This window comes from Diadema antillarum, unplaced genomic scaffold (assembly GCF_040938485.1).
Source record: "Diadema antillarum isolate AM-2024a unplaced genomic scaffold, OU_Dant_1.0 seq00000661_RagTag, whole genome shotgun sequence".
Taxonomy (NCBI): Eukaryota; Metazoa; Echinodermata; class Echinoidea; order Diadematoida; family Diadematidae; genus Diadema; species Diadema antillarum.
This window is the reverse complement of record NW_027271573.1, coordinates 12,699-38,495: the sequence shown is the minus strand read 5'-3', so window position 1 is coordinate 38,495 and position 25,797 is coordinate 12,699. Positions and strand designations below refer to the sequence as shown.

The following is a 25,797-nucleotide window of genomic DNA, read 5'->3' as shown; positions in this document are numbered from 1 at the left end:
CCGGGAAGTGACGCTCATCTCACACGCGGATGGGAGCCCTGGCCAATGGAGAGCAGAAAACCGACAAGTAGAGCAGCTCCGACGAATCTCTACGGAGCTTTTACCGACAGGCTGCAAGAATCAGACTCTGGGGTATTAGCAGGTCACCGACTCCAGTTGAAAATCACCCAAGCACAACTCAGGGGTACCTAATTTGCAGACATGTATCGATGAACTCTAAAAGACTCACATATAAATTGACAATGAAGAGCCTACTCTCAATATTTCCACGAGTTCCATGCATAGTCACATTCACTGACTGTGATTTCCTCTGAACTTTCTTTCATGCTGAAGTAGGCGTCACATCTACGTGAAGTTTATTGACCTTTGCCCTCCACAGTTTCACAGAACACGTATGCAAGTCCCATTCATCACAGAGCTAATTTCAAGTCACATATTCTCAGTCACACATCTTTATATCCCAGCGCATTGTGACCACAAAATCTCCATACAGCTGTACATTGACATTCCTACCAGATATGATTTCAGTGAATTCTTTCTAGTGTTTTGTACTTCCATTGTTTCCAACCACACCTTGATTTTCACACACCCTTTGGTTGGACTTTTAACAGACCCTTGATATGGACATCCTAAAATGCCTATACGAGATCACATTTTTTTTTTTTTTGGTACCACACTACTGATGTACATACATAAACCGTTGTCCATAATAAGCCATTCAAGATGGGCTACGGAAACATTGTGGGAGTTCCCTCTGTCGTGTGACGTCATCGCATCAACAGCGACTGCGACAGCGACTGCGTACCCTTTGTTTGGCTGCGACCACACTGCCCCCTTGGTTGATGCAATGCCACTTCTGTTGGCCATTGCCCCGAAGGAGTGGACGGCTGTCTGACCGACAAACATGTGTACCTCTGATGGGCTGACCAAATGCGGCCGTCGCGGAAAAACGGTGGGTTTCGTTTCTGACGCTACATAATGTCCATAAGGTCTCCAGTAATAACACCACTTCACTCGGGTGGTCTTACTTTCTTTCTGTTCTGTGATCGCTTTTTTTTTTTTTTTTGGTATCATCATTCCAGGTGACACTTACTAGATGCTAGTACTAGATGTGCACATTGCTCTTTGCCTCTGCTCAGCAGAGAAACTTGTATGGCTTCCCTCCGCCGGCTGGTCTCTACCGAGAAGCCACAGATGCATCCTCATTAGCTGGCTAGATGCTGTGAAATCCAACCCTTGTGTGACAGTCTTGACAAACAGCCCATCCAGAGATGGCCTCCAAGATCCTGGCAATGTCTGGGGGAAAGTCGTCCTTCACAGTAGTCATGCGTTTTTGGAATGGAGAGCCCAAACTGTGTAGCACAAAGACTTGCACACATTATTAGCCTTTTGTACAATCGTTGTTCAGCGTGGTGTGTGACTAGCTAGCAAAGGGGGGAGCCATACAGGGGAAAAAATATCATTAAAACTACGATGTATGATTTACAGCCTGAAATGAAACAATTTAGGAGTATCTTGCACATAGTTTGGGCCTCATTCGGCAGAGACTGTACACCCTTGCCTCCCGACGGTCTGCGTTAAACTCCGATGGTTGTCGGTACAAAGTGACATCATCCGGGCATGGTAGATTTTTCTGATTTCCTTTTCCTTTCCTTTTTTTCCACGCTGTGCAAAGGAACACAGGTCAACTTTTGGTCAGGGAGTTGTCCATGATTTGCAGCGGAGACTTGAGCTGGGCGTGACACGTTCCGCACACGCGCACGGGACGATTGATTTTCAGCCGTGGAATGTCGGACTCAAACCGGCTGCACCTACAGACAGAGAGGGTGATATGAATGATGTGGTACTAGATAAAGATATGGCAGTCTTTTGTTCATGTTTTCATTTAAAAAAACCGTCAGTGAAATGGGTGAAAACAGAGATATTCAAGGCAGTAAAGCACAAGCTTACAGTTTGCTATATCAGGGGCCGTGGAATTTTTTTTTTCTTTTTACGGTGGGGGGCTGCAGGTCATTGGTACCCTACCCCCCTACATTACAAATCTAAATTGATGTCAAACTAAGCCATCCAAACAACTTGTGCAGTAAAGTGTACAATTGACTGCTTCCCTAAAAAAAGGTCACATTTCCCTTCTGCAAATGCTACAAAATTTGGCATGATTGAAGAGTAATGTCTCCTAAAATTGTGGATGAAATCTTACGGTAAATCACGGTCTCTCAGTTTTTAAGAGAGAAATGCAAAACTAGCCCCATGTCACTCAAGAACACACACCCCTTCAGTACCTAGAGTAACAGTCAGAATTTTTTTCGGGGTCCGAATAAAATTTACTGGAAATCTATAGTATTGTTTCCCTTGCTTCTAGTTCTGTTAATTAATTTGAGGAAAGGTCTGAATTACTACCAACCTATACAATATACCAGTTTATGAAAGGAATCTAATTCTTCATGGTTGCAAAAGGGACACAAAAACTCAAAGTGAGTAAAGCTTGACATTTCCACAAACCTACACTTAATATACGGTTTAGAGCAGTCTCCCGACATTACACGAACTGGACAAGTTTTTAAATTCCGGAAAAAACAACAACAACAAAAATGACTGCTGGAAGATGAAACAATATGGTCACCTCTGGCAGAAGAGCTTTCCACAGTTTCGACAATGGTGGCGCCTCTCTGAGAATGTGAACTTGGTGTTGCAGGATGCGCAACTGTCCCCGCTCTCGTCCTTCACCCAGTGGTCGGCGATGGCCCGACCCGGCTGGTCGACCACCGACCACGAGAAGACGCGTCCGCGGTCATCGCCCACAAACACTTTCATGTGGTCCCTGCAAGTTGGTGGAAAATTTTGATAAAAAGAAACAACAGGTTTAATGGAGCATCCCCAAATCACTGAACTTAGACCTCCTAAAATTTAAAGTTCACTGTCATACAAGCAAACTTCTCACATGCTCTCACTTGAAGAATCTAAAGTATGATCACTTCTTAGTATTTTCTATTAAAGGACAAGTCCACCTTCATATACATGTGGATTCAGTGAATGCAACAATATCAGTAGAACACATCAGTGAAAGTTTGGGGAAAATCGGACAATCCGTTCAAAAGTTATACATTTTAAAAGTATCTGCTTGGTTACTGCTGGATGAGAAGACTACTACAGTGTATGATGTCATGTGCGTATAACGATATAAAGAAAATAAAAAGAGAATTTCACAAAACTTCACTTTTTGAATAAAGTGCACATTTGTCTGACTTGTTACTGACATATGTTAAGTGCAGTATTATTCCCCCTGCCTTGTGAAAGAGAGAAGTCGAGTGTTCTTTTGTTATGCAAGAAAAGTGAAAATAATGTTGAATTTTCTTTATTCTTTCTTTATATCGTTGTACACATGTGACATCACAAGCTATAGTAGTCTTCTCATCCAGCCTTGAGTCAGCAGAAACTTCAAAAATTCATAACCTTTGAAGGGATTGTCCGATTTTCCTCAAACTCTCACTGATGCGTTCTACTAATATTGCTGCATTCACTCAACCCACATGTCTATGAAGGTGAACTTGTCCTTTAATCTCTCTCACTGACATGACTGCTAATCAATGCATTTTTTTTTCATTTCCTTTAATAGAAAGCACAAAGGCAGATACAAACTAACAAAAATGCAGCAGGAAAGCAGGTTATTGCATTCTATTGAAGGAAAACTAAAATACTTTCACATTTTGTAGACCTCATAGTGTACATGTTTACAATGTCATTCTCATACAGTCACTCGAGCTAGCCACCTGTTCTGATGTCCACAATGCATTGATAATGTTACGCTGTCGACTAAAATTGGATATGCGCATTAATACCTTACTCACGGTTGCAGAAGCAGCCGTACAACATATTCCATCACTGCGCCACAGAAAAGGAATGAAATGGTCTTCTTTAAGTCTTATTCTGCGATAAGTGATAACACTCCATCCTAAAATGATGCAAACATGCTGATATCTGCAGAATGCCAACTGCAGTGAAACTGTCACCCCCTACGCCAAAATCCTCACCAACCATCTGTCGCCAATTGCTGCCCGTGCAGTGCCTGCCTAGATTTTGTGCAAAGCCCCGCCCCAAACCACCCTGAATTGACTGAAAATGACAGAAGATGAAGAGTACAGCAGGCTCTTACCTTGAAATTGCCACTGCAGTCACGGCGGCAGGCTGTGAGTTGTCCTTCCGTTCAAACGCAGTGTGCATCGTCAGCTTGCTGCGGAACACCAGCTGGCGCTGCCACTTAAATCCTGTAAATACATTCATAAAGAAACTCAACATCATTTCAAGTTCTTTTGTCATTCATAAAGAAAGTATATCATTACAATTTTTTCGTGGCAACAAGCACAAGGCTTTTTCAATAATGCCGTTCATTTCAACAGATCAAAAACCATCCTCTCGATCTAAATGTATTTCGCCATCCACTTTATCCTTTATCACGTGGGGAAAATGTGTAAATATCTGATTATCATCAGTAGTCATATTCATTTGCCACAAAGTTTTCAAGGAACTGTCAAAAGTACATGGACAAGTCCACTTTTGTCCTCATCATGAAAACAAACAGAGAGAGGTTCTTCCATGTGAGATACACTTCACTGAAAGCATCTGCCATAAACTTGGACGACTTTCTCTAAGACGATTACTGTTTTTAATTTGACAATTAACACACATATGTATAGAATGGACGGAGGGAAGTGGTCAGTTAAGTAGAGAGGGGAGCTGCCCACCTGGCTTGAGTTTGTTCCTGTGAGCCGCTGACCGCTCCTCCTTCACCTGCTCCTCCTCCTGAAAGTCCCTCAGGTCATTCTCTGTCACCAGGATGTAGTCCTTGGAAGGGCTGCGGGCGGCGTGGCTGTCGCTGCTGTCCAACAAGTCCTCTCCCCCGTTGGAAACAGTCGGCGTGCTCCCGATGCTGCTGATGCTGAGGGTGTCCCCGTTGCCTTGCTTGGCCGGCGCATCCTCGGTCGTCGGGTCCTCGCCTTTCTCCGCCCGTTCCCTGTTCTCCGCGTGGTGGTGCTGCTGCCCGTTCCTGCTCTGACTCTCTGCCCCCTGCTTCACGCCGTCGACGATGTTGCCCAGCGACCCCATCTTCTCCATTTTCTTCTTGCGGGGCGGGGCGACGGGCAACGACGCGGGCGGCTTGAGGCGCTGCGACGGGCTGCCCCCCTCCTTCTCGTCTCGGTCCTCGCGGATGATGACCGGCGAGCTGCGGCCGCTGGACAGGTTGCTGTTGACCGACAGCGTGTCCTTGAGGTCCTCTGACAGGGAGTCTGCCATGGACTTGTCCCGGCGAGGGGTGGAGATACCGCTTCCCCCCATGCTCTCCACGCTCTGACTGTCCTCCTCCGAGGGACTCTCCTCTGACTGGTCAACCTGCTCCATAGTTTTCTCTTTGGAGTCCAGCATGGTAGCCTGCAGCGTGCCGCAGTTGCCGCTCTTGGAGTTGGAAATATCCGGAACTTGTACGTATTCTACGCTCCACATCTGGCAGTGAGAGAACGGAAAAAGCAAAATTCTTACGATACGCTCAAATTGAGTAGGATCATGACAGGGCAGCACTGAGCAACGCATTAGAGCACTGAAGTATGACATCTTTGATTGGAGGCACATGCACACTCTCATTACAAAGTAAAGTGTTCCAGCACAGATGAAAAGTAAATTTGCTCCCAAAATTCCCACTTTCGTCAAACGTTCCTGCTATCACAACGCATCACAGATTAGGAGCAGCCCCAACTCATCCAGTATAAGTGGGAATGATCCAATAAAGCTCAGGCTATCAATGTAACCTAATAGCTGATGACCCCTTGAAGGTACAATTTGTAAAGACTGGTCAACCCACCGCATAAAACCAAAGCCTTATACAGGTAGCTGCATACTCACCCTCACCACACCGTCACTGGACCCTGTTATGACAACATTTTGCGTGTCCCACTCCACCAGCTGAAAAGGAAACAAAGTGCAGAGAGATGACATCAAAGAGACTTATTTCTTCCACAGGGCTGCCAACATTCACCAATCAAATCAGGGAGATCTTTGCATGTTACATGCATCTCAATAGGCCAAAATAATTCCCAAATTCTTAAAGGACATCTTCATATTCTCTTGTCAGGACATGAAAAGATATTTAAAAAGTTTCAGGGAGGCTCCTGTTAAATCTTGGAAATTTGCTAGCTCAGCTTCCATACATTTCAAATGCATATCAAATGTTTGTTTGTTTGTTTGTTTGTTTTTTTTAATAACGTGAAAAGAAATACTGTGTATGGTATCTAATGACCAGGGCATGCGGCGCATCTTTACATGAGAGCACCAGAGGCTGAATCTAAGACTAGTGACATGACTTATCTACAGCCAATCAAATGCCTCTCAAATTGTCTAGAATGTGAAGATGAATAACCGTTCAGCCCTGACATTGAAACCCAACTGTGTTAATGCTAGCAATTACACTATTACTGAATCATCAGACATTTTAAAAACATGTACACTTCATACCCTAGCCCAGATTACAAAGCTAAACTTGACCTTTCACCTGGAAAACTTGTCTCCCTAATGAATAATCATGTACATTGTAGCAAATGTTCACCTCTGACATGGCGCAGCACAGAATCTGCTGCTCCCTCCCCGTGGATGTGTTCACACTGGCGATCATGTCACCATTGATGCTCCACACATACAGGTACACTCCAGCACAGATAGCGATGTCTCCCTACACACAGGCAGGATGGGGAGCAAAGCGTTCACACAACTTGATCAGTCACAATTTGCGTGGTCACTTCGAAACTGTGAAACATGGGGCTCTATGCAAAATGATTTCACACAAGCAAGGTAGTGCCAATAATGCAGTCTATATTTGCATTCTTTACAACATCCTTGATTTTCAGTATCACATTTCATCAGTTGCCACAATATAAAGATAAAGAACACAAGTTTATAAACTTTTTTCACCAGCAAACTTTCAAGAGATACAAGTGCACAAATAGTAGGGGAGTGTAAACCTATGGTCTCTTTACAATATCACTCTCTCACATTATGATGAACACATACGCTAATGTTGAACGAGCCGAGTCCTTGTTAAATTGTACAATTTCAGCACATTTACGGTATTTGCCATATACTTCTCGGGGTTTCTATTTTTGCGAATTTTGCAAGTGGGGTGCTTTTAGCGAATATAAGAACATCAAAAGTATCAACTCTGATCCAATACATGTAGGATTAATCTTCACATTTATGAACTACAGGATTTATCTTATACATGTATTTATCCTGTACACACTTACATGTACGAGTATGCAAAACACAGAACACGAACAAGGAGTGATATAATGCTCTATTTCCCAATCGTGAATTTAACCTGTCTGCGAAATTGTCAGGAAGTCCCTACTCGCGAAACATCAGTGGCAACATTTGAGTTGCTATGGGTGTATACTGTAGTTGGCGCAAAGATACAGACCTGAGCTCATTTGGAATCAAATGAAAATGATAATCAACAGATCTTACCGACAGTTCGTTGATGCAGACTGCCGTGACTGGCGACCCCAGCGCCCTCATCTGGCGCACGTAGGTCAGACGAATCAGATCCCACATCAGGCAGGACTGATCACGTGACCCGCTGACGATGATGTTGTACGACGTCGAGGCAGCCAGACACGTCACGGCATCAGTGTGTCCGTACAAAGCCTAGTCAAGAGAAACAAAGGAATGTAATAATAAGTTTCTTGGGTTTTAAGTTTTTGTTTCCAACCACAGCCAGTCAAAGAGTAGAAATGTAAATTTAATCTTTGTATTTATCACCATGGCTTTTCACACAGGAAGCTAGAGAGTTGATCTCCTATTAATTGTAATTCCCTCTGACAAGAAAGATGCTCGCTGTAGCAAAACACAACATAGCAAGCACTGTCCCTTGCCAAATCTCTTGTGTCAGATTTTTTTTTTTTTTTTTAGAAGGGTAGAAACTACTGAATGACCTAACCTCTTTAGCAACTCTACTCCCAAAACAGCAAATATTCCCTTTCAATCATTTTTCCCTCTAATTCCAAGCAGGATGAAAACAGATCACCCTTTTTATGGCCGAAACATTGAGTCATTATTTTCACAGCTCATTCCACAGACCTTTCATGAATTCCTACCAATTTTCTTCCATGACAGTATATCAACATAAATCTATTTCAAGAGTCTGATAATCCACCAGTGCTGTGAGAATGCCATAGTGCCAGGGGAAAGACGAATGCCATATGAACACAAAATAGGCAGATTTACGGATACAGATTCTTCAGTTGCTAGTTTCTAGACACATGCCCTACATCAGCAAAGCAAAACATAGAAAGGGATTACCCATGATGACGATGTTCACGCATAATACAAGTAGATTTCTGAAACACAATACATTTGTACATCAAGTTCTTTGGCAGGTGTGAGCATGAAGTAGGACAAGAATTACAAGTCCAGGGTCCCTAATCTCATCAGTGGTCCAGTCCATCTGTAACCTAAAACTCACCTGCTTGAGGGTCAGCTGCTTGGACCTCTCTTTGCCTGTCTCAAGCTGCCAGACGTTCACCACCTGGAAGGAGACACAGACAGCGGAACAACTTTAGAATCAGAACCCACTTTAAGTAATTACTCATGGGAAAACAATACGGTTTTATAACTGTCTTCACATTGAGTCAAGCAAAATCATCTTTGAATACAAGCTCTTTCCATGCAACAAATATATTTATTTTTCCCCAAAATTTTAAGTGTCTCAACACAAATGAAAGCACTACATACTCCAAGGAGTTAAGGATCTCTCTGATAAGGGAATTGTGGACATTCCTGTCATCGCAGGCTTTGACAAACACACGTGCAGTAGAACCGCTTTTTCTTTGGTAGGACTATTTCACATTACTTCTTCAACATGTCAGCAAGGTATTCGACGACACAACATCACTTCAAATTCATTATCTATAGCAGAACGCAAAATGACCCTCCCTCTAATAGCTTAAACACAGTTAACTCATTATGAGATATTTGTGGTGCATGAAGTCACAGAAATTAAAATGTATATGACAAAGAGTCTATAGATACAGGAAATGAGTTAAAAACCTTCGAGAACATACATGATTCAGAGAAATTGAAACCCACTTTCAGCTTACAATAATAATTCCTCATAATACTGCAGTTTTTAGGACTGGACTGGACAAAAACGTAACCATTCAGTAAAAGAGCATCTGTGGTATAAAACAATTCCTGGCACACTGGTACGAGAAATTTTTTTTTAGACACTATGCCATCCTTGTCATATTTTACAACAATTTACAGAGAAATCTTTTTGGTAGAATACATAGATCACAACCTTAATCAATTAAATGAAGAGCAAGACATTGGAAGGATGTGTTTGCTACCAGTATGTTGATCGACTTTTAAAGTATCTTACTGTGTGAAAGAACAATAATTATTTCACAATTAGTCCCATACGCTGTTGATTATGTTCGGGGTGCTGGGGCACAGAACGACTACATGTTATTGACTTATTGGACAGAAACTCATCGTGGCTCTCCAGACTTACCGTGCTGGTGCCTCCCGTGATGAGGGTTTTGCTGTTTGGGCAGACAGCGCAGAGAACCTCGCCACACCCGTTGCCCTCGGCAACCGTCACCGCCTTGTCAGAGTCGTAGCTGCCGATGCGCAGGCTGAAGTCAGCGTAGCCGAAGGCCAGGTAGCGGTTGTTGGCCGGTGGGATCAGAGTCTTGTTCTGCTCCACGGCAAGGATGGATTTGTCAAGCTGTCGGATCTGCCCAACGGGCCCCTTCAGCTCTGAGGTTGCCAAAATGGAAACAAAGAAGTAAATATTGAAAGTGCAAATTTTTCCTCATATACAATTGAATCCCCTTTGTAATAGTGCAGTTTCTTTGACTTTGCTAGTACCTTTAATACTGATAATATTCTTTCACCTGATTGAATCCATGTATTACAGGAATGTCACTTTTACAAACTAGCAGATGCAGGGGAGGGGGGAACTCTCTTAACCTGTTGAGGATGCACTGATCTTGCTTTTACACAAATTTCCCATAGACACCTGCCTAAGTATTCTCGGGATTAATCTTTAACGGGTTAAGAATGTTTTCATAAACTGTTATTCTTGCTTGCGAAATACCCCAATCAGTGAGCAGAATCACAGGTACTTTTATTTCAGGGGTAGCTGAACGAAACCAATATCTCCTCAGCATACAGGAGGAATAAAAAAAGGGCAATTTTACCCCCCTCCCAACAGACAGCTACAGATGAAGATGATGAATACAGAACTAGGAATCCCCCCCCCCCCCCCAAGCTACACCACCACTGTCAGACCTCCCAAATTTTCTGACAGAAAAACAGGGATGATTTGGCTCAAAAGTAGGAATCAAAGAACAGTAAGAGTTCCCACAGGAGAGTGTTGCAAAATCATCAAGAAAAAATGGGAAACTCCTATTGAAACAAGAGCTGGGAATGGTCAAAATTTCAGATTCCTTCCTTCAAATTCAGAATGGTCGGGAGGTCTGCACTGGGACCGTGACCCAGCCAATTCACCTTTGAGGGGTTGCAGAGAGGGGCGGAGTGTGTCGAGGTTGTGGAAGAACAGTCTTGAGATGGGGATGGAGTTGCCCGAGTTGTCTCCTATCCTGTTACTGACCCTCTTCTGGAGGTGAGGCTTCTTGAAGAGCTGGAGGGGTGGGGGAGAATTTGACATCAATCAAAAAGAGTTTGTTTAAATGTGAGTGGGTGGGCTAAACATCAAAGATGCACAAGGCACAAAGAGAGAGTGCAGAGAAGGGAGAAGTGATGAAGATAATACAGCAGGTGAACAATGAGAAGACATGGAAGGGAGGGATATAAGTGAAAGTGATAATAGTGAAAGAAACAGATCAACAGATGGACACAAAATGTACATCTTATTTTACTGAATGCCAAGACAAAACAAAAAGAAAACACCTTACTCAACTGAAAAATTCACACAAACATGAACAAGTTACAGAAGTAATGTGTATGCCATATATCTGACAAGCCAAATTTTTTATGTAGCAGGACTTCCAGACAATTATGCAAATGGAAAAATTGCTATTGTTGCGATCAAGACTTAGGCTTACTACTAGTATTAAACTGTATTATTATGCACCTTGTTCATGTACCCCCACCCTAATCCCCCACACCCATCTAGTCGGTCTCATTTACCTGTTTGGGGACCTGCCCAAAGTTATTGATGACTCCGATGAAGGCGTTCTTCTTCAGCGGGTCGTCGATGCTGTAGATGTCGACGTTGCCTTCGTAGAAGAGGTAGTGGAAGACGTTGTGCGCATCCTCGGCGTCCTTGCCCTGCTGCTTGTAGCCGAAGATGAGGTCGATCCACTCGTGGAGGTGGGCGCTCACGTAGTCGCACTCCAGCGCCTGTCAGACAAAACAGCACAGACATCATTTTCAAAAAGGAAACCAATCCAAATATAATAGTAGACTGGGTGAAAGCAGCAGCATTAGTGGAACAAATCAGCAAAGTTTGAGGAAAATCAGATGATGGATTAAAAAATTATGGATCTTTAAAGTTTGGTGCCATCATTGGAAAAGGAGACTACTACAGTTCATGACATCATGTACGGACAACTTAATATAGAAGAAAATATAAAGAAAGTTCAATATATTTTCACTTTTCTAGCATATTGAAAGAACGCTTGACTCACCTCTTTCACAAAGCACGAGGAATAACATTACCCATAATATATGTCAGTAACATATCAATAGAATGTGTACTTTTCATGAAAAATGACATTTTGTGGTATTCTCCTTTATATATCACAGACCATTATTATCATCACCATCATCATTATCCTACATCCCAAATCACATCCGTTTCCACAACAACTGCCTCGTCTTCAACATCACTACCATGCGCATCCTCTCTACACTTCACATTTCCCGGGCGGGGCATGGGGTGACTAACCTCTCTGTGCATGCGGATGAACTCCTTGGGGTCCCCCTTGGCCCACGGAGGGAGTACAATGTCGGACAACTCTATCCCACTCTGCTTGACACCTGCGATGGATCGAGGCATAAAAACAAGAGAAAAACAATAAATTTAATGACTATATAAAAAAGTTTGATAATTCTGTATATAGTGAAGAATTTGATAGTTCATTAAATACAGGGGAAAAATCCTAATCTGTTGGTGCTGCTATATTTTTTTTTTTCAAAGTTATCATCTGATAAGTGTTCAAGTAAACGACAGCCACTCCAACAGATGATGAAGCAGTAAGTTACTTATCTTTTCTGACTAACTCATCAAGTCCCATAAATTGTACCTCTGTGGTTTGGCACCATACCTATTTACACTGTATTATCGGTTTCATCATTCACTGTTAGTATTTCATAAGGTACAGTATTAAGAAAAACAAACAAACGAACAAACAATCTTTCATTTAAGCCCTTTACAGTCCATACAATTTTTTGCTTCCACTGCAAAATTTTCGACCAAAAAAACCACCAAAACCATTCTCAATTTTTGAATTCACAATTACTTCTTGAAATGGGCAACACATCTTACAACATCAAGTTTCCTGCCTCTTTCTCTCTCTCTCAAATATTTCTGTAAAAATTTCTTTCCAATTTTGCGCAAACCAAATATATTCAACCAGTTCCGTCAATTCTTTCTCAAGATACTCTACCACGGATACTCAGCAACTTTCAGGGTTGGCAATCTAAAGATGACATATGATAATTTCTGCGGTAAATTTTCCCACGATTCCATGGATTGTAGCATACTGAAAGGGCATCCCTGTCTTCTGTACTGATAATCACTGATACAATGATCTGCACTTTCAGAGCCCGAAATTGACTGTAGTTTTAGAGAGACTGTTGTCTGTGCACGTGCGTGAGACTCAGCAATAGGCTTACGCCATGTATGTAGCAGCATCAACTTTCCAGATGTGCTCTCGATCAAATACAATTTCAATGGTACAGCATCTTAAAACTAGGGTCGTGAGAAGGTCAAACACATAGCCTTGTGACCGGAAAGATTCGGGACGAATAGTGTGCAAGACTCTGTGGCTGGTAGTAATTTGGATTTCATCGTGATCAAAGATACTCAACTCATATTTGGGGTAGGATTGGAAATAAGCGTGACACACGATAAATGACAGCATGGAATCACGTCTTGCATCGCGTATCATTTGAAAAGTAAGAGTCTAACTACGTTTCTCACTCACCGAGATCGAAGTGATTATGGTTGGTGAGAAACTCGGGGAGGTAGAAGAACTCGGGGATCAGCTCCTTGACGTCGGCCGTGTTGTGCTTGGAGGCAGACAACCAGCTGTCCTTGATGCTGTGGAACATGCGATCCGCCAGATCAAAATGGCCGCCCTATAAAGTGGCAGGGGGATGATGACAAGCAGTCAGGAGGAGATTAACGGTAATTCAGCAGACACATGAATCAGTCCACTCCAGCTATCAAACCCAGTATTCCAAGAAATGTTACAACCCATGGGTTAATGCATGACATCACTAGTTCCAAGACAAATGGGTTGAACTATTTTTGTATGGAAAGCCACCCAGGACAGTTACAACTAAAGAAGCACTCGAAGAGCGCAGACCTCTGCCAAGCATGCAGCTCATTTCCACCACTGATCTTGTTCTTTCATAGAGATACAGGTATCAGTGATTTCCACCCATACGTACTTAGGCACCATGCTGAAAGTGTTTATAGTGTGCTGAAAATCGCCCGATTTCCCAATATAGAAGCCTTTGCTACGTCATAAACCCTCAGCTGCACGGCGTGCCTCTCCCTACCAGAAACTAGAGCACGCACTTTAGTGCGCGCATGCAAACCTCATACGGTCGCGCAGCCTGAACTCCCAAGTTCATTGACCCTACCTGCCAAAATATCAAAAATCCTTCATAAATTCCCCCAAAAATTCTAAGATCACTACCAAAAGTTAATCATTTGGTACTTGTGTCATTCTCAACCTTTCCTGCAAGTTTCATCCCAATCCGTTAACTACTTTTTGAGTTATTTTGCACACGGACAAACTAACTAACGAACGAACGTAAACACAAACCAACAATAACGAAAACAAAATCTCCTCCCTTGGCGGAGGTAATAAAACCAAGAATTACTATAGAACAAATCAAACAGTGGGACATACAAGGTTGTTTTCTTCATCTACGATCATCCCATTTTCTTTTTTACTACATCATTCAGCAGCTACAGGATGAAGAGTCTCATTTCCTTGGAATATAATTCATCATGGGGGGGGGGGGGGAGAACTATAACTGTTAATCGACTGCTGTTACACATTCCAGATAAGTAGCATTCTCTGATGCAATAGAAGGCCCTTTTCTAGTCGGCAAGTCTACTGTACTGTATTCAAATTAATGGATTCTTGTCTCAAATTGCTTTTGTATTGCCAACTGATTAACAAGTTGCCCTTCACTTAAATTACGCACCAATTATTTGGTGTATCTAATACTGGTAAAACACTGAATAATTGGACAAGCCTATTTTGAAAGTAAATTCATGACATGAATTCTGCTGTATGTTATTTTTCACATACATGATAATTAACTGCTGGTGCTGTACATGTGGCTTACCTGTAATCTGAGGAAATGCTGGGTGAAGGGTTCCATGCGGATGAGATACGAGGCGACGATCATGGCCGAGGAGTAGTGGGTGCTGTAGTAACACGGGGGCGTGTCATCTGCAAAACAAAACATTCAGAGAAAAGCATGCACACACAAGTTTTAGAGTTAACATTTCAAAGAGATAAGTGCCCATACGTATGATACTTTCTTCCCCCTTAAATTGCATCCCAAATGTCCTGTATAAGCATTATAACCCATTGTGGATGTGGAAGCCATTTACACAAGTTTTATACCAAAATGTGATATTTTTTTCCACTGCATATGCAGGGGAAGTCATATTGCCACAAAATGTCCACTAACCGCTATATAAACTAACTTTTCATCTACGAGAAACAATAGCACCTTTTTTTTTTAAAGATCCAATCATGACCATTTCCACATAGTTTGTTCGTTTTTTGGGGTTTTTTTTTTTTGGGGGGGGGGGGTGGAGGGTGGGGGGGGGGGGGGAGGGGGGAGATCATGACTTTACCATAAGATAACTAGAAGCCAGAACTGTGCCCTTTCTCGCGGCAAACTAGTTACAATATCTAGCCATTTCATAATCTGGAAAATTTCACTCAATAATAAGTACATGTATTAAACTTTAAACTTTCATACTATACCAGGGAAAAACAAGTAACATCTTCATCATGACCAAAGAAATGTTCTGCATTGTCAATTTGTCAGAGAGGGGATGAATTAAAAATGTCAGATCAGACAATACCACATTATCACTGACAGTGTCAAGTTTTGATATTCCAGACCCCCCTCCCCCTTCCAAAAAAAGTCACATTTTCATCTTTATAACATACAAAGTCTCTCTGCATTATGTTTGTTTGATGGCCTTTTCAGCTAAAGGAGTGATTTTCATAGGGGTCCACATAAAAACAAACAAACAATGTTGTACAATGTAAAGGAAATCAGATTTAACAGACAAGGGATACAACAAAAAAAGCATTGGATGACATCACATTATTCATATCTTATCCTTCATAATGTATTAGATCTCCCAAAATGCAAGTGTTTTCACAATGAAAAAACATGGTGCTCAAACACATATTCTTCAGTGAAATGAATGTCCATAAGGATTATTCTTAAAAAAAAAAGAGAACCTGTACCAGTCTTCTGTGTAAAATGAAAATAAGGGGAAAAATCTCTCTTACCGCCAAGCACTGATTCAAAACAAAACATTAAACATTCACTCATGATTCATGCTTCATTTGTGACTGTAAGATTTCTTTTGCATTTTTTTTTTCTTCAGAATCACCCCATTAAAACATATCGCTATCAGTCTTGGCCTACTTTTCTAACAGAGCCACACATGCTGCATCACATTGCAATTAGTGTGTCCTTTGGATCATAAAGAAAATCATTTTAAAAAAACTGCATGTAACAGCACAAGTTTGAAACAAAAGAAATGAATAGAGAAAACATGGAAACAGATCAAAAGCCTGCCTCATGCAAACTAAACTTCAGAGAACAATTTATCAATTATTATAGAATGGGTAGCGAGAATCCTGCGATCTGATTGGTCGAGAGCTATGTGTTCATTTTTACTGGCCGCATGAAATATATGCTGAGTCACAGTGGTAAACATGTTATCGCGCACTTAGCAAGAGTACGCGTACTTGTAACAAAGGTTCGCGCACTAAAGCAAGCGTTCGCGCACTCAGCTTGGCCATGCATCCAGTAAAAACTTATGCATGGCTGGCCATGCATCCAGTAAAAACCGTAAGTACGGGTATGCATGCCCTTTACGGAAAGCCAAAAGGAAATGCATCCAGTAATTTTGTCATCGGGTAACACGATAGAAAACTGGGTTTTTGAGAAGAAAATTACCCATTCTATAAATCAAATGACGCACATGTCTTTTCGTGCGTCAGTCGGAATATAGTGTGCATGCGGTAACTATGGAATTTAGCCTAAACCCACTCGGCTTCGCCTCGTGGGTTAAGCATTCCATAGTTACCTTATGCACACAATTCCGACTGACGCACTCAGACCTGTGCGTCATTTGTATACCGGCATCCCCTCCTCCACCATAAGGACAAATACTTCATTCCATTTTCAGATTCATGAATAAATTTGCATATCATACTTTCCGTGTAATTCAGACACACCATACTGTAAAAGTGGCAATTTCGCGAGCCCAGAAACTAGCGCAAAAATAAAAGCATGCGAATATATTTGGTTGTAATGTGTACCACTGTGTAATGTCTTGATTTCGCAGAATTAAAAACACACAAAATTCATCTTACTCTGCAGAGCGTGAAAAATTACTTGTGCGAAAATATTCACTTATACAGTACTCAGCTACTATCAAGGACCTGTAGTGTATCTTCGAACTCTAAAGCCATACAAATTGTAAAATTTTGTTCAAAATACAGCATCCTCAGTAACACACTTACAATGTAAGTAATGTATATGTACTGATAATAAATTCTTGAAAAAAATTTGCAAGTTCATATTAAATACAGTGCATATGTGAAATTAGTTTGGAAACAAAACTGGTGGGCTACGCAGAACTGTGTTATATGCAAATGAGTTAAAGCTCATAACACTTATGCTGTGTGGATATTTGGATGTAGAATATCAGTCATTTGATAAAACTTTGATGTAATGACATGTTTTGAGTGCCGAAGCACAAGAAGTACAATATATAGCAGTGATTACACAAATGGAAATACACACAAAAGTCTTAGATTGTACATAAGTTATATTACAGGTATAGCATGACAACATCAACAATGAAATCTATGAGGATACATGGACTGATATGATATGATCTTGTTCCATAAATGATGTTGGTATCATATACATTGTACCTTGTTAGCCCTCATGGCACTGTGAATATACCAGTGAATGAATGAACTTTCTGACGACACAATCTATGCCAATCATGTACAATTTGGCAATAAGGTAGGGGAAAATATACGTTTTCACAGCTAATATCAAAGTGATACTGACAGAAAAAAGACCCAAACAAACCCAAAGATAGAAGCTCATATGGGGAAGAAATGGTAAATCAGCATTGATGCAAGATTGATGATGAAATCAACAGTATGGGAGGCTGTACACTGAGTACACCCTAGGTGTGTATAATTTCACATTTTTCTTCAAGTATCAATACTCACTGATACATTCATGACAGATGGATGCTTAAAATCAAGCAATGTATCTCATGAGACACCCATCACTATTAAGTGTCTAAGAGAAGTAAGACTCAGGACTGATGTTCAGAGAAATTGCTTGGAAAACATCTAGAGGAGGGTTTTATCCCAAGATAGGATATTCTCATTTACACCAACTTTACATGTAAATAGAGACAGAATCTGTTGTTATTGGAAACTTGCTTGTTTGGAGTACATGCCTATTTGAATGTGATTACATGTATGTACATTGTACTTCCAACCCAGGATAGTTTATTGCAAGATCGCATAGTAATATGCAACCAGGGCTTAATTGTCAAACCACCGACCTTTTTTCTATTTTGCATGTGGACACTGAGGAACATTTTTCCTATAAACCTTGTCTGTGTGTTGTTTCTTTCCCTTTACAACAAAAGAAAACAAAGCATACAACTTTTGAAATTAACAAGCATTAGCTGAGAAAGCCACTGCATGCACCTCCTCCAGACATGGTTGCAAAACTCTGCTCATTTACTTGGACTTGCCGGCAACAGTCCCACTCACATGATTCTGTGTATACACTGCCATACACACACACACTGAAGGCAGATTAAACCCAAACAATGCCACAGATCCAAGACAGAGATGGTTGCCAGACAGCTGTCAGACGCTCTCTTGACTGATATATGTGACCGTGCACCTCAAAACGAACATAAAGTCGCACACACTGATTTTGTGTGAGGACTGAAAATAAGTGAAATGGGTCAACCTAGCCGAACTTGACTCTTTCATATTTTCTGAAAGAGCGGGTCTTCTTTTACATTATGCTAAAATTTGGTATCATAAAACGGGCAGGAATGTGTGTGTTTTTTAGCAGTTTATCTGGAACATTTTTGGTAGAATAGTGTGATTAGGTGTGTCTTCAGAATTCCTTTTTCATTTCTGAAAACCTTGCCACACTCTTCACTTTCAACTCTAATAACTTTTGAAAGGATACTGCTACTTCTTTGAAAGTTGGCATTAATTATGGACAGACTGTGTTAATGAGGCATGCTTAATTTCAGTTTAATCTAATAATCCCTTCATTGTTGTTACTCTGGTGGTTTACTTCCTGTTTTTTGTCCCATTCATCGCACAGCCAGCTCGGTTTGGTAAAGATTAAGCGCTTGAATAGACACTGTACTTCAGAGCCTCTTTTCTCAGTTCACACTTTTCCTGAGTTTGTGCTTTCTTTCCAATATTTAGATAGGTTAGGAGAGTCCATTTGATTTGAATTATACATCATTTTAAAGCTTAAAGTCTGCTCTTTCAGAATATGGTCTTAACTAAAAATTCATGTCTGGCGACTTTTTGTTTGTTTTGAGGTGCAGGGTCACATATGAACAGTTGAATCCTCATAAGTTCCTTGTTATCTCTCTGATTTCTCTCCATTCCTATAAATTTCTATAATTTTCACAGCCTTTAACCTCCCCACAAAAAGAACAAGAGTGCCATCTTGAGTTGACAGGTTTCCCACATGCACACAGCCAAATGCTGGCAGAATTGCCTATAAAAGACTTCCTTTTCCTTGATTTTTTTCTCCTGAAATTTCTTGCATTGTAAAGAGAGTTTAGCAAAAATCCCTTTCTCTCTATATTAGAAGACAATCAAACAGCAAGGAAATATCTTGATTATACATTGTAGGTAAGCCATGAAGCAGAAACTAAAAGAATCATCAATTATTAGAAAGATGAAATTAGGTAACTGCTGATCTTTGAATAAAATACTAAGCATGTCACGACTCTGCTTCAGATGTACAGTCTATATGCTAAGATCACGCATGTCAGTCAAAATGCACAATTGTGTAAAGGACAGTATATATACATGTACATGAATAGATTGACCCGTATTATGCCTTTCCCTGGACTGACTGTATGCCAGACTATTGAATCATCTCCTGCTTCTTCTATTGATGTGATAAGAAAGATTGCTATGGGTGTGTTGCAGCTTTGCTCTTCTGAACAGAAATGTCCAATTAAGACACCCTACTAAAACCAAAGTCAAGGCAGAACTGAGAACCTTCTGAAATGGCGACCCAATTTCATGGCTGTTGTTAGTTTGTTGGAACTGAAATTGAGAATCATGCACATTCCTGTGCTTTCTAAGCTACAGTGGTCACACTCAAAAAAAAAAAAAAATGAAACGTAGTAGCTGTGCAAACACAGGGTATAAAGAATGAATTGTGGAACATCTTCTGGAATGAAAATCCCAAAGAGATTGTCTACTATTAGAGCGAGGTACAATGTATTAGCACACTACAATGTATCTGGTTAGTTACAGAGTAACAGTGGAGAGTGATCGTAGAGTGCAGAACCTCATAGACACTACAGGTAATTAATTTCAAACATGTTTGCAGGTAAAGAGTGCCTTGAGCCATACGAGTGTAGGGTAAAAGTGTAAGGTGAGTGGGGAAGGCCTAGCCAAAACCCTTATCAACTTCTCATCCAGATCATATGAATTATGAATTCACTTTCTAAATTAGCAGACTATCATTTCTTTCATATTTCCACAAATTATTCTCAAAGCGAGATTTTGGTGTAAACTCTTCAAACTCCTCTTTTATTGTTGTCGCAATGTCAATTATTTCCACAACTATACGCCATCACAAGAAGAAGCCTTCTAACAAAATAAAGAGATTAAAAATAATCTCTAATAAGAAGACGCATCGTCATACAAGCTTGACAATATTGCTGAACATTAATTTTCTAATTTAGTATCTGTCCAAATGTTCAGAGTTCTAGATCTCAAATTATACATGAATTGTCCCACTTTCATCTAGCACAACTACCATAGAAAAAAAGACCTAGGTATGGAAAGAATTTTCCTTTCATCCTATCATTCTGTGTACCATCTCAAGCTTCATTATTTTCCTGAACGCAGAAATGGTGTTCAACAAAGATCCTGAGATATTGATTTTTCCAAAGCAGGAATATCATATTATGGCAATATGAACCTTACTCTTGTCTTTTGGCTTGCTATTTCATTGCAGGCAGCAGCCTTTTTAACAAGTATAATCCTCTTCAATGTTTAAGACCAGAAAAAAAAAAGAACTCACAAATTCATAGAAAAATCAAATTATTCAACATAGATCAGGCACTTCTTCTGTAATGACATTCACTTTACCCTTTTCATGGATCTAGTGTCTGCGGTGTGACAAATTAATATTTGTGTGGAAAGAATATTTTGCTGTGCTAGACTTTGTAAATTTGTATTATCCTGTTCACATAAAATCAGTATGATTAAGAAATATTTGAATACATGTATGTTGTTGACTTTGCAGTACTGGCAAAGTCACAGCTAACGTCCATTTTGTTTGTGAACTCTTTGATTCAATTTTGTCATACAGTTTGTTTGTGAGAGAAAACATGCATATATCAATACATTTCCACGCCTCTGCCCAAAACTTGAGCACGTAGTTGTGAAATATTGGTGTTTGATATGCATGCACATACATTACGACAGCAAATAAATGTAAAAATTTGAGTCTCTCCTAGTGTTAAGCACAAGTGGAATTTAACGAAGAATCCATTTTCAGGCTATCATTTCTGCATTAAGGTTGCACCTTCGACATTTAGCACTCCCAGCACTACAAACACTCTTTGTTGAAGTGTGAAAGGACAAAGAAAAGGAAAAGAATAACAGGAAAGCCCAAAACACCCTATGAATAAGAAAGAAATCCAATTAGCTCATTTAGACAACTTGTTTTAAAGGCTTTTATAGGAGTCACAGTCACACCTACTGCAATAATCTTCACTCATACTATGAAGGGCTTCGCTACGTGTGCAGGGGAAAATAAAACCACCAACAACGAACAAACAAAAACGAAAATTGCTTACCAAGAACCCAGCAACTTGGTCTGGAGCACGCTTTACCATCAACAAAACACCAAACATCGAAATGAATTGCTTTCGGAAGAGGTATACACAAGTGACATTGTCGGGGGTGAAAGGTCAAATAGAAGAAGAACCATAGACAAAAGGTGCTCATCAATGGACATTACGACCGTGGTGAACAACGACCGATAGATAACATTACACAAGTTCACTCCTACAAATGTATGTTCACTGGGAATAAAGCTTGCCCACAAAATAGGTTAAATTGGTGCTGACACCAATAAAAAGTTTTGATTCCAAAACTCTGAGGAACAGTGAACATACTGTCTCATGACTTGCACGTCTACCTGAGATTTCCCTGCACAATACTGGCATTCCAAGCAAATGGCAAGGAGTATCAGAGTAATTAAGCCACTCCCCCCCAGAGTTTAACATCCATGTAGACATTGTACATGACCAACCAGGCTCCCATAGTAAATGGGTTAGCCATATGATGTAAAACAAAATAGCATTTACACATGATTTGTAGCAGTACGGAAGTTTCATGACCACTTCCCTTGTTTTTGAATGGTTTTCACTATTTGAAACACCACTGCTGTTTTGGAAATGTTACATGCATTTGCAGAGTCAATAAGTACTTCTGTCATATACATATATATATATTATAATGATCTATATGATTGACATCCATTTAATGATCTGTACAGGTATTATCAAAAGACATTCCATGATAGAAACATCACATCTCACGCAAAGTAAGGGATATACAATTTGTAAGTAAGCTGCATTTGTTATATCTCAAGAACTAGACCAGTTTGGTGGCATTTTCTTCAACCCTATTTTTGATGATGATGGGTTTCATCATGCAAACATGAGCACGCATGACCAATACAACAGGCGTGTTATGGCAAGTTTCACATGACATAGCAAACATAAGATATCGCACAGACATGAAAGTGAATGCCACTTTGCAATGGACAAGCACGAATTGCACGGTGCAACATGCATGGAATATCGAACAACACTGCTGGCAACAAGCAGCCACAACTTTCTGGCAACATCGAGATCATCGTGGACCTACCTTGGAGGTCAGCCCAGTCATCGAACCTCTTCCGGAACTGGGCCAGTCGCTCCACCGTCTGGGCCCCCATCGGCTTGCTGAGGTCCCGGAAGGTCCTCGGGTCTGTCAGGTCCAGCTCCTATGAGAGAAAATGAGGACAAAATCGGGGTCACTGGAAGACGGGTCAGCTAAGAGGATGGCACAGAGATGACTCGGAGACACATACCTTCCCAAAAGTTCATATCTGAGAGGGATCTATGGTATTAAAGATAGGACAAATGTTGCATTGTATCTTCCCCTCTTGGAAAGACTTCCAATATTTCTGTCTCTTTGGTGACTTTGAGATACCTTTCAAACATTCCTCATTAGATTCTGTGCAATGATGCCAGTGGGAATATATTATCTTTAGGGGTGATTGGGAAGATGCAGAATACATCACTATGCAAAAGATAATATTCCATCCAAAAAACAAACATCCTCACACTCACTTTCACTTGCCCCAAAATCAAATAAATAATCAAACAAACAAACCAACCTAAAAAAAAAAAAAAAAACCCTGGATTTTATTGGGATTAACTCACAGTGTCTCGAAAAACACACAAGAATGAGATAGTATCGGCAGCTACTCTCAAATCTAAGACAGTTTAAGTGAAGAATAGTGCACAATGCCAACTGCTTCTGGCTTAGAAAACATAAACTGCTAAATAAGTGGCATCTACTTTGCCTGATATGAATGACTATGGGGGCTACACCTACTATATAACTCTACTGAAATTAAAAAGACCAATAAAACCAAAAGGCAGACAGACAGACAGATGACAAGGGATACATACACACGCCCAAAATAAAAACCATCAAAGGAGAGAGTGACAGCGTACCTCAGACTCATAGTCAGCCAAGATCCAGGGAAAGATGGGGTACTGCATCAGGTCGTTGTAAGATCTCCCCGCCAAGGTGTTCAGTGCCATCAAGTACTGGAAATTGCTGATCTCACCACGCTGTCAGGTGTGAACACAACGGAAAAAGACAATTTGTGAGTTTTATGTGTGAACAGCCCAATTTAAAAAACTGACACACAACTTCTACACAAAACAAAACAAAAGAGTCAAAAGGAGGCAGCACAAAAGATAAAAATATCTTCTGTCACTAGCAATCAACAGAAATTCACTGGTACAACTTATTTGATAAGAAATATCACTGTAGTGTCACATTTCTTGAGTGGACTTCTAGTAACAAAACAGGCAGCTTTCATATTTTAGATACATACATACCACCAGCAAAGATTATACCTTCTAATTGTACACACATATAATCTTTAGTTTGAATACCCCCTTCAAACACAAACTGCAATCAGCATTAATTTTACAGCTATTACACTTTCTTGAATTTTACATGTCCACTGATATTTGCAAAGTTGACCACACACTAAGAAAAAAAGAAGAAGAAGAAGAAGAAATAATGCCCTGTCACACCAATACAAGGAATATTGTTCCTGAGGTGAAGACTTGCTATTCAGCTTTGCTTCCTGAAGACAGATCACTGTGATTCACGGGAGAGAATTTTACCCCTGGGGAAATTTTCTTACAAGTCCCGATTCGTGAAATGTCGGGCTTACAAAACAAATGGTGGCTATGATAATCTGCACGACTAAGAAGCTTCAAAGTACTGGTTCTCCTAGAGAGCCAACGGGATGGGATACAAGAAAAGGCAAGGAAGGAGAAAGGGGAGGACAGCATGGACTCACCTCCCATCTCTGTGTGACAGACTTCACTCCAATGATGCTGCCGAGGATGTTTGGTCTGAGGGAACAAAATTGATTTCACATTGCATCACACTCACTTGAGCAGGTAAAACCTGTAAGTTTAATGCTAAATGAGTTTGTTTGCTGAAACGCACATCTGCTGGAGGACTTTCTTCACTGATTGGTACAGATGTCTATGTACTAACTGCCAATGAAGTAAGATTATGTTCTACCCCTAACTCTTATTTTGTCACCATAGCCTTCCTGTTGATCAGATACACATCGCTAATCAAAGTGGGCTGGCTAACTTACAATTAGATCATGTTTGGAGGATTTAACTGAGGTCTGAAGAAAAAAGGATGGCAAGACACTGCTACATGTCTGGGCACATAAAGGGTCAAGTGTATTAAAATAGGATTCCAATGTTTGAAATTTATATTAAGTGACACATGTAGTTTCAAGTCATAAGTCTACACATATGGTCAAACATTTAACACATGCTCCATTAATTACTGAGGTTTATTCATTTGCCCGCTGTAACAGCTCACTAATCTATTCTCATTCCTGCATATATTTCATTGTACACGAAGTATACCTTGATCCGCGATTTTTCATCCCATAAGTTTTGGAGTGATGAGCTTTATATTCCTCAAAATAACACAGTGTTTAAGAAATAGAGGAAGGGAAAGGAACAGCAATTAACTCCATGGATAATTTCACACATGCTGCAAAACGTATGCCATCCACAAGCATGATCTTTATCTCACAAACTTACCCGTTGAAAACTAGTCCCGAGTATACTCACAGGCAGATGTCTATGGGAAATACATGATGTAGCAAAATCTGTCCGTCCTCAACAGATTAAAACAATTCCTCTCTGCAGAAGTTGTATGATATGAAAATATACATTAAAATAAGTCAAAACTATGGTAGACATACCCTCCCTCAACTTGAGCCCTCTTGCTCTGTCCGGCGACTGACTGAACTGCATCATCTGTCAACCTGGTTGCTTCGGCGTTGAATCTAATACAGAACGGCACGACATGGAAGAATGATCACATGACTAATTTGTCTTCAAAGGAACCCTTAGTCTGCCATGTACATGCACTTTTAACGACCAGAATCCACATAGGCAGCATAAATCATCTACTGTAAAAGTGGAAATTTTGTGAGAGTAATTTTTTGCGATCAGCTAGGTAAAATGAATTTCAGACAGTTTTGATTTTGCGGAATCACAGAGATGAAATATTATTACATTTTAGAAGCAAAAATATTTGCCTGCTTTTATTTTTGTGCCAGTTTCCTGTTGCTCGAAAATTTGCACTTTAACAGATCATGCCCAGTTGGATTTCGTAAATGTGCATGACA

The 25,797-nt window shown here is 40.5% G+C and overlaps 1 protein-coding gene across 1 annotated transcript in view; it reads right to left on the bottom strand.

The window, feature by feature from the left end:
- Positions 1–1,515: 1,515 nt before the first annotated feature.
- LOC139736671 (WD repeat and FYVE domain-containing protein 3-like) overlaps positions 1,516–25,797 on the bottom strand; it is a gene marked incomplete at its 5' end in the record, with an annotated part of 32,568 nt that continues 8,286 nt past the window's right edge. The window contains 18 exons of the mRNA XM_071647418.1: positions 1,516–1,811; positions 2,624–2,821; positions 4,154–4,265; positions 4,743–5,499; positions 5,896–5,955; positions 6,596–6,718; positions 7,510–7,689; positions 8,507–8,569; positions 9,554–9,801; positions 10,555–10,687; positions 11,197–11,409; positions 11,957–12,048; positions 13,218–13,371; positions 14,599–14,705; positions 22,710–22,827; positions 23,567–23,686; positions 24,433–24,487; positions 25,369–25,452. Coding sequence (XP_071503519.1) covers positions 1,685–1,811; positions 2,624–2,821; positions 4,154–4,265; positions 4,743–5,499; positions 5,896–5,955; positions 6,596–6,718; positions 7,510–7,689; positions 8,507–8,569; positions 9,554–9,801; positions 10,555–10,687; positions 11,197–11,409; positions 11,957–12,048; positions 13,218–13,371; positions 14,599–14,705; positions 22,710–22,827; positions 23,567–23,686; positions 24,433–24,487; positions 25,369–25,452 — 2,944 coding nt within the window. The remainder of the gene's footprint in view (positions 1,812–2,623; positions 2,822–4,153; positions 4,266–4,742; positions 5,500–5,895; positions 5,956–6,595; positions 6,719–7,509; positions 7,690–8,506; positions 8,570–9,553; positions 9,802–10,554; positions 10,688–11,196; positions 11,410–11,956; positions 12,049–13,217; positions 13,372–14,598; positions 14,706–22,709; positions 22,828–23,566; positions 23,687–24,432; positions 24,488–25,368; positions 25,453–25,797) is intronic.